This window comes from Nomascus leucogenys, chromosome 17 (assembly GCF_006542625.1).
Source record: "Nomascus leucogenys isolate Asia chromosome 17, Asia_NLE_v1, whole genome shotgun sequence".
In the NCBI taxonomy this organism is placed as follows: domain Eukaryota; kingdom Metazoa; phylum Chordata; class Mammalia; order Primates; family Hylobatidae; genus Nomascus; species Nomascus leucogenys.
This window is the reverse complement of record NC_044397.1, coordinates 82,870,879-82,888,868: the sequence shown is the minus strand read 5'-3', so window position 1 is coordinate 82,888,868 and position 17,990 is coordinate 82,870,879. Positions and strand designations below refer to the sequence as shown.

Genomic DNA, 17,990 nt, shown 5'->3' with positions numbered 1-17,990 from the left:
CAACCTACAAAATGGGAGAAAATTGTTTCAATCTACCCATTTGACAAAAGGCTAATATCCAGAACCTACAAAGAACTTAAACAAATTTACAAGAAAAAAACAAACAACCCCATCATAAAGTGGGCAAAGGATATGAACAGACACTTCTCAAAAGAAGACATTTATGCAGCCAACAAACACAGGAAAAAATGTTTATCATCACTGGTCATTAGAGAAATGCAAATCAAAACCACAATGAGATACCATCTCACATCAGTTAGAATGGCGATCATTAAAAAGTCAGGAAACAACCGATGCTGGAAAGGATGTGGATAAATAGGAACGCTTTTACACTGTTGGTGGGAGTGTAAACGAGCTCAACCATTATGGAAGACAGTGTGGCCATTCCTCCAGGATCTAGAACTAGAAATACCATTTGACCTGGCGATCCCATTACTGGGTATATACCCAAAGGATTATAAATCATGCTACTATAAAGACACATGCACACGTATGTTTATTGCAGCACTGTTCACAATAGCAAAGACTTGGGACCAAACAAAATGTCCATCAATGATAGACTGCATTAAGAAAATGTGGCACATATACACCATGGAATTCTATGCAGCCATAAAAAAGGATGAGTTCATGTCCTTTGTAGGGAGATGGATGAAGCTGGAAACCATCATTCTGAACAAACTATCACTAGTACAGAAAACCAAATACCGCATGTTCTCACTCATAGGTGGGAATTGTACAATGAGAACACTTGGACACAGGGCAGGGAACATCACACATGGGGGACTGTCATGGGGTGGGGGGGGCAGGGGAATGGATAGCATTAGGATAAATACCTAATGTAAATGACGAGTTAATGGGTGCAGGAAACCAACATGGCACATGTATACCTATGTAACAAACCTGCACGTTGTGCACATGTACCCTGGAACTTAAAGCATAACAATAATTTTTTTTTAAATCTCACCTTTCTCCCAGAATCTGCAGAAGAAACAGTGTCCCTCAAACTTTGATTTACATGGACACCAACAGAGGGTGTAACTAGAGCCCAAGTGTGTGACAGTCAGATGAAAGTGGCCCTTACCTAGCAAAGCCAAGTGGCTTAGTGTGGGGCAAGTTCATGCAAGAACTTTCTCTACTTCTCTCCCAGATCCTCCTCAGGATCAAGGTCAGTGCTCTCCCAGAACATTTAAAGGCAGAGAGAAGAATTACCTTTTAGGGCTAACTTGTTTCCCCCAAAATCTCAAACTTTTTTTTTCTTGTTTAGCCATTGTACAAAATTGGGAAAATGTACACCTTCTGGGTAGATTCTGCATAGTGGAGAAAAGGCTTGAGAGGTACAAAGACTGGACTTTACAATCACTACCCCTCACTCCATCATCCTTATCTATTCATTTCCCTGGTAACCCAATCCACAGCCTGGTACCTTCCCCACTGTCATTTCTGCTGCATTACAGACACAGACTTGCAAATAGCTATGGTTGTGACTGAGTTTCTTCGTGACACCTGACCCTTTCTCATGCTGCAAGGAAAGCTTGCTGGGAGGAGCATGGAATCTGGAATGAAGCCAGAGGGCAAAGCTGAAAGGGGTCATTTAAGTGCTGCTACTCAGAGATTCACTCAGAAGACTGGACACAATTCCGAAGGTCACCCAGAAGGAGAGGACAATGTCATTTCTAACCGTGAGTTGAAAAGGCACAGCCTTCAATAATCTCAAGTCACATAAACCAAGAAAGATGTGGGGTATTTTATGAGATGAAAATATGACCATTCCCACTGTGAATGCTTTACTGAGAGTTGTGGGTGTATGGAAGAGAAACACTGAGGCTAGGTACCTTGAGATGCTTGTAGCATGTGGGTTGTGGATCCTGGACCAATGTAACCCTCTGTGAGCATGAGGTGGTATCTGATGAGAGTGAACTCTGCTTAGATGATGTGACTTTAGGTGGGAGGTGGATGACCCACCAAGTCAAGCAGGTGTTTGTGTGAGTGTAAGGGGGTGATTGTACTTTGTCTTCCTCTTTGTGATGTGAGTGTGTGTGCACAGCCAGACCAGTGCATGAGCATCCTTATGTGCACAGTGAACAGGTGTGTGTGACTCAGTGAGTGGCATGGCTCTTTGCGACCATGGGTGTGTGTGCTGGGATGTGACTGGGTATTGAAGGGAAAACATGCACGTGGCCTTCTGTGCATGTGAAGGTTCCTCCCCACATGACAGCACCTCTGATGAAGGAACTGTGTGGTTTTTCATGTGTGGCAATGTGGATCCCAGGTGGCTTAACTGGTAGGGATCTTGGAGATTGTGAGTTACCAAGGACTTGTTTCAGATCACTTATGACAGCGGAATGTATGATCAGCAGATGTCTCTTCCCAGTAAGAGTGGGGAAGAGGAATGGAGATTATGGGGGTGATGGTTCCTCAGGTGGGGTCTGCACAGAGTGACCACTGGCTCTTGCCTCCCAGGCTCAGCTTCCCTGTCCCCAGCTTATCCTGTCCTTTTCATTGTGGGACAGGAGGTTTGCTAGAGAAGGATATTAGAGGCCGTGGTTTCAGAGACTGAATCACGTAAAATATGTACTGTAAGCTCTGTCTCAACTGAGTCTAAACTTGTTCCTCCACCCATGAAGGAACAAGTCTAGTCTCAGTTCAGACAGAGCTTACAGTGGATATTAATCAACAAAGCAGCTGGGTTCACTGGCTCATGGCTATAATCCTACCAATTTGAGAGACAAAGATGAGAGGATAACTTGAGGCCGGAAGTTTGAGGCCAGTCTGGGTATCATAGTGAGACCCTTTCTTTAAAAAACTTTAAATATCAGACTGCCAGAGTGGCAGGCACCTTTCGCCCCAGCTACACAAGTGGGGGCAGATGTGTGAGGATCACTGCAGCCAGGAGTTCAACGTTTCAGTGAGCTATGATCGCACCACTGCACATCAGCCTGGGCAACAGAGCAAGACCCTATCTCAAAAACACAGAAAAATCATCAACCAGTTGTATTCGTCGTAGAAATCAATTATTCCCTCCAGTTATGTCCCTGACCCACAGGCTTCACTTGTGTAAGTACTGGGGCTGTGCTGTCAGTAATTTGTGCCCCTTCTTGGAAGGACGTCCATTGCCCTTGATGATTGTGAGAGTTGAAAATAAGGCAGTTCAGTGTTTCAGGAGGACTCTCCTGTTCTGTTAGGTCACCCCTAACAGGCCCTACACATGCCAGGGATTAGGGTAAAAGTTTTACATGTATTAACTGCTTTATTATGGAGAACTTCCTACAAAGTAGGAATTCATGATAATCCTCCTTGTTTTAGGGAAACTGAGGAAGTCAAGTAACCGATCTAAGATTGCACTGCTAGTAAGAGGCAGAATGAGGACTGGAATCCAGGCTTCTTGGCTCCTGAACCCTTGCTCTTACCTATGGGTCCACCATATCTTCAGGAATATGGGGCCCTGACTGTGGTAGAGTGAAAGGGGAAGAGTCCACAGAGTCTGCCCTGTGATCTCTAACCTCCTGCGCCATGGGAATATGTTACAGTAGGGGAGACTGCACCTGACCCTGCACCTCTCACTTACTCTCAATACCCTGGCAGGTGCCATACAAACTGCCTGTGTCTTTGTCTGTTGGTTCCTGTGTGATAATCAAAGGGACACCGATTGACTCTTCTATGTGAGTACTCCACGGTCCAATGGAGGGGGTGGAGGAGAAAGGAGAATATTTTCTAAGAGTTTGACCTTATGTGTGGGTGATGTGGAAATGTCTAATTGGCAGGAAGGAAGCCCCATGCAGGTGCAGGTCCTGGAGACCCTCCAGCACCAGGCATGAGACCTGCGGCAACTGCATGTGGGCCAGCCATGGGGCTTAGGGGAGAACACTCAGTGGGTTGGGGCTGTGGCTCTTTATCAAGGGGCATAGAATTGTCAGGGAATGAACAAGTCATAGGCCCAAGTCAGTGACTGTGGCTCAGTTTTCATCTGGGGATGAGGAGCACAGAATCTCCCTGCCTGGGGGCAGGAGGAGCTGAAGCATCCCCACAGGGACCAGGCCTGCAGTATCATCAGAGAGACTTTTTCCCTGGGTAAATGGGCGAAGGGATTTGTGTGTGTGTCAAGTGTGTGTCTACGCAATGAAGGAACCTGTCCAACATGCTGTGTGCTTTGCCCTCAGCAATGAACCACAGCTGCAGGTGGATTTCTACACTGAGATGAATGAGGACTCAGAAATTGCCTTCCATTTGCGAGTGCACTTAGGCCGTCGTGTGGTCATGAACAGTCGTGAGTTTGGGATATGGATGTTGGAGGAGAATTTACACTATGTGCCCTTTGAGGATGGCAAACCATTTGACTTGCGCATCTACGTGTGTCACAATGAGTATGAGGTGAGCACCCCAGGAGCTCCCAGTACCCAGGCTTTTTGGGATCCCAGAGCAGGAGTCAGCTCTCATTGACCTGGCCTCACCAGTCCCTAGGGGCCCATGTCCCATAACTACCCCTGCCCCAGGTTTTCATCACAGAGCACCCTCTGCTTGCACTGCCATCCTCAGCTCTTTCCCAAATCTGACCAATGTCAAGGTCGGCTCACCATCCATTTCCCCCAAAGTGGAGAATCTCCTCTGTCTTTTCACATAGTGCTCATTTCTACTTATGCCATTATTTAACTTTTCATGTAGCTGAATGAATACAATATACTTAAGAAAAAAGTTTTTTCTATCAATCAAAAATCATGTCTTCGTCTCACTTTTGGGCCCCAATTCTACTCATACGAACAACATTACCAGATCTCTGCTCTCCTTCAGAGAGAATCCTCTTTTTTTTTTTTTTTTTTGAGACAGAGACTCACTTTGTCATCCAGGTTGGAGGGCAGTGATGTGATCTCAGCTCACTGCAACCTCCACCTCCCAGATTCAAGCAATTCTCTTGCCTTAGCCTCCCAAGTAGATGGGATTACAGGTTCATGCCACCACACCTGGCTAATTTTTTTATTTTTAGTAGAGACGGGGTTTCACCATGTTGGCCAGGGTGGTCTTGAACTCCCAGCCTCAAGCTATCAGCCCAACTCAGCCTCCCAATATAGTGGGATTACAGGCACATGCCACCATGCCAACCCCTTCAGAGGAAATCTTTGCCTATGGAAGCATATAGATATGTCTATGATTTCATTTGTTTTTAAGTAAATCCTCGTATAAGTTGCTCTACACATTACGCTTTAGGAACTAAGTTGGTTTTTCATCAAAGAATATATCTTGAAGACATTATCAGTCCATGTTTCTGCTTCAATTGTTTATTTGGGCATTGAGGTTGTTTCCAGTATTTTGCTCTCACAAACGATGCTGTATTAAGCTTTCAAATAAATCCTTTTGTCATTACCAACCTCCCAATACTTACATTGGGATATAATTACAACAAATGAAAAAACTGGTTGAAAAACATGTGCATTTTAAATTTGAAAAATTAATACTAATAAGATGACTTTCTCTATAGCCTCAATATAAGGAATACATCCATACTTTCTTACTTTCTCTAAAAAGTAGGCCAAAAGATTCACATCTTATTTGGATTCAAGTGAGGGATCTTTTCCTATGCTTAGAAGTTGTCAAAGATAATATCCTATGTTATACAAGACCTGTCCTCCTTTAACTCTCTAAGAACACTGGGTTTCATTCTTTGCCACTAACACCTCAGATGTAGGCTACTCCAAAGAGGAACTGTGCCATCAGTAGTGAAAGACAGTCACAGTTCGTGGAACTGAAAAGTATGCATTTCAGTGAACATGGTCTAGCACTAACCCTGTGGCAGGTCTTGTGCGAGATGCAGGGTCTCAAGTTCCTGAGACACAGTTGCTGGTAATGGGGTTGTCCAGGTTAGAAGGGAGGCTGAATAAACAGGGACTGTGTGACACAGAGTGTAGAACTTCACTAGATGAGAGGAAACATTAGAAATAAGGTCAGCAACTGTCTCAAATAGGCACAAAACGTAATCTGTAAACAGAAGTGTATCTACAACATTCGCTTGTATGACTAGGAGTTTTCTTGGGGAATGTTATTGGTACTAGGGCAGAGTAGAGAAGAGGCTGAAAACTTGTTGGGTGGCATACTGTCTTTCTGATGCATTTTTCCTCTTAAAGGTAAAGGTAAATGGTGAATACATTTACGCCTTTGTCCATCGAATCCCGCCATCATATGTGAAGATGATTCAAGTGTGGAGAGATGTCTCCCTGGACTCAGTGCTTGTCAACAATGGACGGAGATGATCACACTCCTCATTGTTGAGGAAACCCTCTTTCTACCTGACCATGGGATTCCTAGAGGCTGCTAACAGAATAATCCCTCCTCAACCCCTTCCCCTACACTTGGTCATTAAAACAGCACCAAACCACACATGATTTGGTTCTTGCTTTAAGAGGGGGAAAGAGGACGTGATCATCCCCAAAAGGGGCCAGGGCATTCTACGGGAGGCATCAAGAAATCAAAGGGGATAAACCTTCCTGTGACAAAGGGAGTGAGTGACAAGGTCCGTGGAATGATAAGACATTAGGAAGAGCATCCTTCTATAGTATGTAGTTGACGTCAGACAGTCTGAACCAAAATACTTACCCAATCTCAGATGACTCACGGCACTTAAATGTTAGCTATTTACAGCCACACAGGTGTACCTAGTAGCTTTGGGGAAAACCTATAACTTTAGGAAAATTATGTGGAATTTCTTAATTTTTTCATTGTTCTCAGGATGCTTATTGTGTATGAACACTGTGCCTGGCTTTGTGCGGGCTGCTGTGAAGGAAGTGAAGAAAAAGATGACAAGTTTTGCATGTAAAGTTTTCAATCCAAGCAATAGAGAATCACTGGAACCCAGCGATTCCCCTTAAAGAATCCCAATTATTCTTATTTGCAAATATTTGAAAAGTTTTTCATTTTATGTGGGGAGAATCCAGGGGTTTCTCTTTGGAAATAAATGGTCATGGTTTTAGATCAGAGAACATGTAGATTATTATTGGAATAGACACAATTCATGTACATGGACACAGTGAGCAGACCCTGCTTTGCTGCTATTCCTGTGATAAACTGTGGCATAGAAAACCACCCAACACATATTGGCTAAAAGCAATCATTTATTTTGATCTCTCCCAGCTTTACAGATTTACTGAATTCACGTGAGTGGTAGATCATGTGATGGGAGTCACGTTACTTGAGAGATCTTTTAGGCTGGGATTTCAAGGGAGGCTTTACTCTTGTCCAATTCAACACTAGGGCTGAGTGAACACCTGGAAACTGGCTGATTATTTCCTTCACTACCTCACCTTCCCATTCACACCTTTAATTTCCTCAAATAGACTCTCACAGTTCTTAGACTTAATGAATAGTGACTGGCTTTCACCAAAGTAAGCCTTCAAAAAGGCTCATGGAGAAGGTGCACAGCATCACAGGACCTACCTTTGAACGGCAGACAGTGTCACTTCTATGACTTTACATTGATCGAGTCACACAGACAGCCCTAACCAAAAGGAGAGGATTCCACAAGCTGTGGTTATTGTGACTGTAGTCATGAGGGGCCATCCTTGGCAACTAGTTCCACTCAGAACTACTTCCCATATACCAAAAACACACCCTGTAAGGAATCTCTGAAGGCATACAATTATAGGAACAGGCCTCAGAGTAAAGTGCAGTGTCTTATCTAATCAGGATATGGTGTCTACGATGTGACTACAACTTATCACTTGCAATCTCTCTCAACATGTGCATCAAAGGAACACATTACCTGCTTTATACAAATCAAGCAAAGAAGACTGAAGGAGACAGGAAAAAGGCAATGAACACACCTATTTTAGAGGGGCAAAATAAAATAGACAGCAGTCACTAATCTGTATCATTGGTGAAACCAATCAGACACCTATTTTCATTTTCTCTGGGAATGTTTCTCGGTAGCACTTGCCCTCACCCTCCATTCTCAGCTTCTTGGAGTTCCTACCAAGATGGCAGAATGACAGCCCTTTCCCTATACCTCGCTAATTTTGTATTTTTAGTAGAGACAGGGTTTCACCATGTTGGTCAGGCTAGTCTTGAACTCCTGACCTCAGGTGATCTGCCCGCCTTGGCCCCTCTCAAGTGCTGGGATTACAGGCATGATTCACCTTGCCTGGCCTCTAAATTCATGTTATGGAGACTCATTTTCATGGTTAAAATGTCCTGAATTGACTGTGGCCTGTTGGGAGGTGGGATGGAGGAAGCTACTTATGGAAAATGAAGAAGAAAGGGAAGCACACCAGAAGTAAGAAAGTATCATCAATTTTTACATCAAAGACTCCATGACAAAGAGAAAGTACAAGTAGACTGTTTTCATAGCTGACCATTGAACTGCAGACTGCACCTGCATCTACCAGGTTCTTCTGAATAATCCCAGTTTTAAATTTTTGACCTGATATTCATGAACGAAGTGCTACTGGTCAGACCTTTGTCCAGGTTTAAGCTTCAGAAAATAAGGTCTTCATGCAGTAGGAGGCCTGGTTAGGGTTATGATTCTGCCCTGGGGCATCTGCCACTTCTGACCTGGAGGTAACCTTGGCATCTACTATTTACCTCCACATTTGAACGGCCAATGATGGGCTGAGCACAGTGGCTCACATCTATAACTCCAGTACTTTGGGAGGCCAAGGCAGGAGGATCACTTGAGGCCAGGAGGATCACTTGAGGCCAGGAGTTCAAGACCAGACTGTGCAATATAGTGAGACCTTGTCTCTGTAAAAACAAACAAACAAACAAGCAAACAAAACCGAGGATGGGTGGGTGGCAGGAAGCGGATCAACCTGGGAAACCATTAATCTGAAAGCTGGAAGGAACCTTAGACCAGTCCCCCATTAACAGATGAGACTCTGCCCTGGGATTATAGCCTAAGGTAATACATTGAGCTTTTCTAGAGATTTGAAAATAATCAATCCTAAAACTCCCAAGCATACTGCTACTGTTTGCTATTTAATAATATTTTCTTGTCCGGGTGCGGTGGCTCACACCTGTAATCCCAGCACTTTGGGAGGTTGAGGTGAGCGGATCACCTGAGGTCAGGAGTTTGAGACCAGCCTGGCCAACATGGTGAAACCCCATCTCTACTAAAAATACAAAAAATTAGCTGGTCATGGTGGTGCATGCCTGTAATCCCAGCTGCTTGGGAGGCTGAGGCAGGAGAATCCTTTGAACCCGGAAGGCAGAAGTTGCAGTGAGCTGAGATCATGCCATTACACTCCAGCCTGGGCTACAAGAGTCAAATTCTATCTCAAAAATAGTAATGATACTAATATGTTTTCTACAAGTAAGGGGTTACTTTGTATTACGAACTGGTGTGAAGGGATCCACCATGTGTAAGCTTTTGGATTGATGACAGTTATTTCTAGATCATGGAGGTGGGAGTGGTTGTTGATCATCTTCTTTGTTCTTTGTTATATTGATTGATTTTTTTAAAAACTAGAATGTTTATAACAATAAAGTCATAAAAATAAGTAACTAAAATAAAGTAAAATAATCTAAAAAGCCTGGGCGTGATGGCTCACGCCTGTAATCCCAGAACTTTGGGAGGCCGAAGTGGGTGGATCACCTGAGGTCAGGAGATCGAGACCAGCCTGGCCAACATGGTGAAACCACATCTCTACTAAAAATACAAAAATTAGCTGGGCATGGTGGCAGGCACCTGTAATCCCAGCTACTCAGGAGGTTGAGGCAGGAGAATCACTTGAACTCAGGAGAAGGTGCTTTCAGTGAGCTAAGATCATGCCATTGCACTCCAGCCTGGGTGACAAGAGCTAAACTCCATCTCAAAACAAAACAAAAAGAAATCTAAATATAATTGAGTTGAATATTTGAACTTTTTATTGACATTTCAAATTAGATTCTAATTCAATTTAAAAGAGCATCTCATAGAAGCAGATGTACTCAATTATGTTAACTCTGTGGTTTCATTTAGGCAATTTGTTTTGTGAAGGGACACAAATCCAACCAGATTTTAACAGTGTATAAATGTGTATGTGTTAATTTAATTACAATGACAATACTCTCAACTCCCCATTTGAATAAAGGAGAGCATCTGATCTCTGTTCTGGGGCATCGTGCACTGTATGTGTGTGGAAATACCGATGCCTTCAGCTGTGGGGCAGGCTCAGTGGGACCTGGAGTGCTGGAGCCCCTGGGCCATTCACCTCTGGCCACAAAAGTCATTGTCTATTTACCCCCAACTGCTATAGAAATATTATTTTCAGTGGTTGTCATGATGCAAAAGAAAAGAAGCATGGAGATTTATTAAACCTTTACATATAAGTTATGTTAGTAAATAAAGTGAACTTTCTTCTGGCTTAACTAAAAAATCTATACTAGTATTTATGCCTTTTGGAACATAGAGATGCCAATTTAAATATTATGAAGCAAAGCAACTGATTATTAGGTAAGACAATCAATTACAACTGCAGAATTTTAGAAGTTATGGGTTAAATGTATAAGAATATTTCATAGCAATAATCTTTTAAGACTATGTGAAGAGACTCCACAGTGAAGCAGAAATAGAACAGAATTAATAATACTGTGTATGCTCTCAGTTCACCAATTTATCAGAACTAGCTTTATGATTCAGGAGGGCGTCTGCTCTTTTGCAATTGGAAGAAAAGAAAGAATATTTTATTTTTTGACTCTTTAGATTTTCTTCACTAACAGTATTTCCACGGCTAAGTAAGGGAGTTGCAAGTAGCACCAAGAGAAAAAAGCAGGCTTCAGCAGCTTTTAAAATATGGTCTTAAAGGCCGGGCGCGGTGGCTCACGCCTGTAATCCCAGCACTCTGGGAGGCCGAGGCGGGCGGATCACGAGGTCAGGAGATCGAGACCATCCTGGCTAACACAGTGAAACCCCGTCTCTACTAAAAATACAAAAAAATTAGCCGGGCGACGTGGCGAGCGCCTGTAGTCCCAGCTACTCCGGAGGCTGAGGCAGGAGAATGGCGGGAACCCCCGGGGGGCGGAGCCTGCAGTGAGCCGAGACCGCGCCACTGCACTCCAGCCTGGGAGACAGCGAGACTCTGTCTCAAAAAAAAAAAAAAAAAAAAAAAAAAAAAAAAAAAAAAAAATATGGTCTTAAAATATGGAAAATGGAGACATGTGTGGTGGCTCACGCTTGTAATCCCAGCACTTTGGGAGCCTGAGGTGGGAGGATTGCTTGAAGCCAAAAGTTTGGGACCAGCCTAGGCAGCATAGCAAGATCCCCATCATTACAAAAAAAATAATAATTTTTTAAAAAATTAGCTGGATGTGGTGATGCATACTTTAGAGTCCTAGTTACTTGAGAGGCTGAGGTAGGAGGAGCTCTTGAGCCCAAGAGTTCAAGTCTGCAGTGTGCTACAATTGCACCACTGTACTCTAGCCTGGGAAACAAAGTGAGACCCTCTCTCTCGCTCTCTCTCTCTCTCTCGCTATATATATATATCTATATTCCATATATCTATATTCCATATATCTATATTCCATATATCTATATTCCATATCTATATTCCATATCTATATTCCATATCTATATTCCATATATCTATATTCCATATCTATATTCCATATATCTATATTCCATATATCTATATTCCATATCTATATTCCATATATCTATATTCCATATCTATATTCCATATATCTATATTCCATATATATATGGAAAAGAGAAGGGGCCAAGAATATCGAAGACATTATTGAAGAAAAGGAAAGATTTCTCCTGCCAAATATCAGAAGTTTTATAAAGCTACAGCAATTAAAATAATGTGGTCTTCACTGATAAACTGACCAATGAAACAGAATAGAGAGCTCCCAAACAAACCTCCACAAATTTAATCTTTGATATGTGATGCAGGTGACATGGCAGATTAGCAAACAAAGAAAGGACTTTTCAATAAATAGAAAAGAAAAATAATGATTACTGATACAGGAAACAAAATGAAATTATATTCCTTCTTCGCTCTATATACGAACATTAAATTCCAGATGGGCCAAAGACTTACATGTCAGAAACAAAACTTTAAAACTTTTAGTAGAAAATGTAAGTGAATGAGACACAAAAAGCCATTTAACCATTAAAAAAGATTAGATGTTTTGACTATCACAAAATTAAGAACTTTTTACATCAAAAAGTGAAAAGATAGGCTGGGCATGGTGTCTCAAGCCTGTAATCCCAACAGCAGATCACCTGAGGTCAGAAGTTTGACACCAGGCTGGCCAACATGGTGAAACCCCATCTCCACTAAAAATACAAAAGATTAGCCAGGCATTGGTGGCAGACACCAGTAATTCCAGCTACTCGGGAAGCTGATGCACGAGAATCATCTGAACTTGGGAGGCAGAGGTTGCAGTGAGCCACCGTACTCCAGCCTGAATGGCAGAGTGAGACTCTGTCTCAAAAAAAATGTAAAAATTAAAAAATAAAAGTAAAAAAGTGAAAAGATAAACTATAAACTAGAAGAAGATATTTGCAGTACCTAAAACCTATGAAAGATTAATATCATATCAACAAAGTAAAAGGAGCTCCTATGAATTAATTTTAAAAATAGCAACCCAAAATAAAATTGGGAAAAGACATGAACAGGGATTTCACAAAAGCAAATGCCCCCAAAACATAAAAATTTTCTCACCCTCATTAGTAATCAAGAAAATGCACAAGATACTACATATCTATTCTCTCCACAAATATTAAGAAGTTTGACAATACCAAATGTATTAGTCCACATTCACACTGCTGATAAAGACATAACAGACTGGGAAGAAAAAGAGGCTTAATGGATTTATGGTTCCACATGGCCGAGGAGGCCTCAGAGTCATAGCAGTGGATGAAAGGCACTTCTTACATGGCAGTGGCAAGAGAATATGAGAAGGAAGCAAAAGAAGCAAAAGACAAAACCCCTGATAAACCCATCAGATCCTGTGAGACTTATTCACTATAACAAGAATAGCATAGGAAATTCCAGCCCAAGGGATTCAACTACCTCCCCCTGGGTTCCTTCCTCAACACACAGGAATTCTGAGAGATACAATTCAAGTTGAAATGTTGGTAGGTACATAGCCAAACCATATTAATCTGCTCCTAGCCCCTCCAAATCTAATGTCCTCACATTTCAAAACCTATCATGCCTTCCCAACAGTCCCCCAAAGTCTTAACTCATTTCAGCACTAACCCAAATGTCCGCTGTCCAAAGTCTCATCTGAGATAAGGCAAGTCTCTTCTGCCTATGAGCCTATAAAATCCAAAGCAAGCTAGTTACTTCCTAGATACAATGAGGGTACAGGTAATTGAGGAAATACAGCTATTCCAAATGGGAGAAATTGGCCAAAACAAAGGGGTTACAGGCCCCATGCAAGTCAAAAATCCAGCCAGGTAGTCAAATTTTAAAGATCCAAAATGATCTCCTTTGACTCCATGTTTCACATCAAGGTCATGCTGATGCAAGAGGTGGGCTCCCATGGCCTTGTGTGGTTCTGCCCCTGTGGCTTTGCAGGGTATAGACCACCTCCTGGCTGTTTTCATGGGCTGATGTTGAGTGTCTGAAGATTTTCCAGGCTCACAGTGCAAGCTATCACCATTCTGGGGTCTGGAGGACAGTGGCCCTCTTCTCACAGCTCCACTAGGAAGTGCTCCAGTAGGGACTCTGTGTAGGGGCTCCAACCCCACATTTCCCTTCCACACGGCCCTAGCAGAGGTTCTCCATGAGAGCCCCACCCCTGTAGCAAACTTCTGCTTGGACATCTAGGCGTTTTCATACATCCTCTGAAATCTAGCTGGAGGTTTCCAAATCTCAATTCTTGACTTCTGTGCACGTGCAGGCTCAACACCAGGTGGAAGCTGCCAGGGCTTGGTGCTTGCACTCTCAAAGCCATGGCCTGAGTTCTATGTTGGCCCCTTTCAGCCATGGCTGGAATGGCTGAAACACAGAGCACCAAGGCCCTAGGTTACACACAGCACAGTGATCCTGGGCCCGGCCCAAAACCATTTTTTCCTTGTAGGCCTCTGGGCCTGTGATGGGAGGGGCTGCTGTGATGACCTCTGACATGCCCTGTAGACATTTTCCCCATTGTCTTCAGGATTAACATTCAGCTTCTTGTTACTTATGCAAATTTGTACAGCCAGCTTGTATTTATCCTCAGAAAATGGCATTTTCTTTTCTATCACATTGTCAGGCTGCAAATTTTCCAAACTTGTATGCTCTGCTTCCTTTATAAAACTGAATGTCTTTAACATCACCTGAGTCTCCTCTTGAATACTTTACTGCTTAGAAATTTCTTCCACCAGATACCCTGAATCATCTCTCTCAAGTTCAGAGTTCCACAAATCTCTAGGGCAGGGGCAAAATGCTGCCAGTCTTTTTGCTAAAACATAATGAGAGTCACCTTTGCTCCATTTCCCAACAAGTTCCTCATCTCTGTCTGAGACCACCTCAGCCTGGACCTTATTGTTCATAACACTATCAGCGTTTTTGTCAAAGCCATTCCACAAGTCTCTATGAGGTTCCAAATTTTCCCACATTTTCCAATCTTCTTCTGAGTCCTCCCAACTGTTCCAACCTCTGCCTGTTACCAAGTTTCAAAGTCGCTTCCACATTTTTGGGTATCTTTTCAGCAGCACCCCACTTCACTGGTACCAATTTACTGTATTAGTCCATTTTCACACTGCTGATAAAGACAAACTCAAGTCTGAGAAGAAAAATGGGTTTAATTGGATTTACAGTTCCACATGGCGGGGGAGGCTTCAGAGTCATGACAGGAGGCAAAAAGCACTTCTTACATGGCAGCAGCAAGAGAAAATGAGGAGGAAGCCAAAGCAGAAACCCCTGATAAACCCATCAGATCTCATGAGACTTATTCACTATCATGAGAATAGCGAAGGAAAGACTGGCCCCCATGATTCAATGACCTCACCCTGGGTCCCTCCCACAACATGTGGGAATTCTGGGAGATAGAATTCAAGCTGAGATTGGTTGGGGACACAGTCAAACCATATCACCAAATATGGAGAGACTGTGGATCAACAAGATCATCTCAAATTAATACAGGAGGTGAGAGTTTAAATTAGAACAACCACTTTGGAAAATAATTTGGATTAGCTTATAAAAATAAGCATTCTTATATTTTATTGCACAGTAATTCCTCTACCATAGGCCCTGGAGAATCTCTTGCCCGTATGTACCAGAAGCAGTAAAAAAAAGATAATAAATGCTCCTGTAATGCCATTCATAATAGCAAAAATCTGTAAATAAGCCAAATGTTCATTAACAGGAGAATGGGTAAATTAATAGGAGAATGGGTAAATAAATTATACCCTTAAAAAATTAAATAATGGCCAGGCGCGGTGGCTTATGCCTGTAATCCCATCACTTTGGGAGGCTGAGGCGGGTGGATCACGAGGTCAGGAGATTGAGACCATCCTGGCTAACACGGTGAAACCCCGTCTCTACTAAAAATACGAAAAATTAGCCGGGTGTGGAAGCGGGTGCCTGTGGTCCCAGCTACTTGGGAGGCTGAGGCAGAAGAATGGCGTGAACCCGGGAGGCGGAGCTTGCAGTGAGCCGAGATCGCGCCACTGTACTCCAGCCTGGGCGACAAACCGAGACTCCGTCTCAAAAAAAAAAAAAACTAAATAATATGTCATTTAGGGCAATCATATATATGCAATCAAACAATTTTTTTTTTTTTTGAGACGGGAGTCTCGCTCTGTCGCCCAGGCTGGAGTGCAGTGGCGCGATCTTGGCTCACTGCAAGCTCTGCCTCCCGGGTTCACGCCACTCTCCTGCCTCAGCCTCCGGAGTAGCTGGGACTACAGGCGCCCGCCACCGCGCCCGGCTAATTTTTTGTATTTTTAGTAGAGACGGGGTTTCACCGTGGTCTTGATCTCCTGACCTCGTGATCCACCCGCCTCGGCCTCCAAGTGCTAGGATTACAGGCGTGAGCCACCGCGCCCGGCCGAAACAATTTTTTTAAAGGAAGGGAATGCTAAACATAAATTCAGGGCAGTAGTTACCCCTGGGGCTGAAGGGTGTAAATCAGGAAAAGGGACAGAGGAGGAGCAGATGTTAGGATCAGAACCCTAGTTCTTGGGTTGTGTTGTGGGTTCACAAGTGATTACCATATTATTCAAATACATTTACATAGAGGCCCTGGCACAGACAAGGATGAAATAGGAGTCAAGGTATGCTATGAGCCAAAGATTATGATTAATCCAATTTTGTGCACTTAAAGCCATTTGAAAAACAGAAAAGTGAAACAACAAAATAATTTTTAAGAAATTGAATATAGGGTGCTGTATTCTGAATGTGTCACCCTAAAATTACTCACCAATGTCACAGGATTAGGAAGTAGGGCCTTTAGGAAGTGATTCAGTCATGAAGGGAGAGTCTTCACGAATGGGTTTAGGGTTCTTACACAAAGACTGGAGGGAGTAGCCTTCCCCTGTTTTGCCCTTGCACCCTCTGCCATGTGAGAACACAGCACATCCTCTCCTGAAGACACAGTGCACAAGGCGCCATCTTGGATGCGGATACCAGGCCCTCACCAGACACCAATCCTGCTGGCACCTTGATCTTGGACTTCCAGCCTACGGAACTGTGAGAAATACATTTCTGTTCTTCAGAAATTACCCAGTCTAGTGTATTTTGTTACATAGTAGCACAAACCCAGTAACGCATAGTGCCTCTTGTCATTTTCTTCTACAGTTTTCTTTGTTGCCTCTTTAGCAGTGCGTCATTTTATATTTGATCCTTCATAATATCTTACTTTTGGTGTTTCACATTTCTGTTCCAAGAGTATTCTTAGATACATATTTTTCACTATTTGTTAGTGTCCAGGTCAGAAAGTCAAGAATACATTCTTGTAAGGGTTCAGTTTCTGCAGCAACATAAGTATTAATGCCTCCTGTAAACTAGGTATTTCCTTTCCAATTGTAACTGTCATCTGGAAGCAAAGTGGAATTATAGCCTATGAGTGTGGGGTTGATTTTTAATGTATCTAGGGTATGGTTAAATGCCGGTTTTTAATCACACAGATACATCAATGGCTTGGCACACTAGGGTATCAGTTGCTAGTTGTCTCTGTATTTATCCATGCTGTTAGAGAGGGAAAGTACAGACCCTGAAGTTGGACCAGCTGTCAAACCCACAACATTTGGGAAGCTTTTATTTTTTTTAACCTTTAGCTGTCACACGTAGCAGCTCAGGTGAAAGGCACTTTTATTGTAGGGACTTTCCCTTAGTGCTCTGTGGCGCAAAAGAGCAGACCTATGTAGAAGCATATAAGTATTTTGTGCATCAACAGGACAATTAAAGGAACCAATTCTTATTGTATCTTTTAGTCCCTGAAGACAAAACCAAAGTGACAGTAACTAGGTCAAGGCATTGTATTCAGAGAGGGTCAGCCTTGGTCTTTGAGAGTGAGTCTCCTTTACTTCACTGTCAAGACTCACTGAGCAGATGGGAAATTTCAGGTGGAACATGCAGTGAATAGCAAACACAGTGGGGGGCACTCACTGTCATGCGCTGCCATGCCTGACGTGGTCAACAGACCTGTCTTCTACCTGACAACAGGCAGGTTGATAAACATTTTCCTGGAGAGTTTCTTGATTCCTCCCAGTTGTGGCAGGATGGACTGACTTAGAGGAGCTCAGGAAGGTTGTTAAACAACACAGAAACACAAGATGAATTGTACTCCTCAGCAGGCCTAGGTTAGAGCAGCAGGTCCTTGAAGCCTCGGCCACTGCTGGGACACAGCATAATGCCTCTAATAAGTTGAAATTTGGTGGAGAGTGGGTTGCTAATCTCTTTGTCCAGGGACAAAAAGAGACATAAACAGCAAAAAGTTATAAAATAAGTGGGACTAACATCTGCTTATTGTGAGAGGTATGGATTTAAGATATAAGAATTTAGCTGCACGTGGAAGCTCACACCTGTAATCTCAGCACTTGGGGAGGCCAACGCAGGAAGACGGCTTGATTCCATGAGTTTGACATGAGCCAG

General features: G+C 43.0%; 2 protein-coding genes across 2 annotated transcripts in view; one reads left to right on the top strand and one right to left on the bottom strand.

Annotated features, from left to right (window-relative positions):
* The window catches only part of LOC100589518 (placental protein 13-like), an 81,463-nt gene that overhangs the window by 57,545 nt on the left and 5,928 nt on the right, over positions 1-17,990 (bottom strand). The window lies entirely within an intron of this gene.
* On the top strand, positions 1,603-6,363 carry LOC100606657 (galectin-16). The gene is made up of 4 exons (XM_030796059.1): positions 1,603-1,679; positions 3,583-3,659; positions 4,158-4,368; positions 6,114-6,363. Exons 1-4 carry the CDS (start codon positions 1,665-1,667, stop codon positions 6,237-6,239), a joined length of 429 nt encoding a protein of 142 aa, XP_030651919.1. The 5' UTR covers positions 1,603-1,664; the 3' UTR covers positions 6,240-6,363.

Coding starts and splice junctions, on each gene's coding strand:
- LOC100606657 (XM_030796059.1), top strand. Junction 3,660..4,157: donor ACACCGATTGACTCTTCTAT/GTGAGTACTCCA, acceptor CTTTGCCCTCAG/CAATGAACCACAGCTGCAGG. Junction 4,369..6,113: donor TGTGTCACAATGAGTATGAG/GTGAGCACCCCA, acceptor TTCCTCTTAAAG/GTAAAGGTAAATGGTGAATA.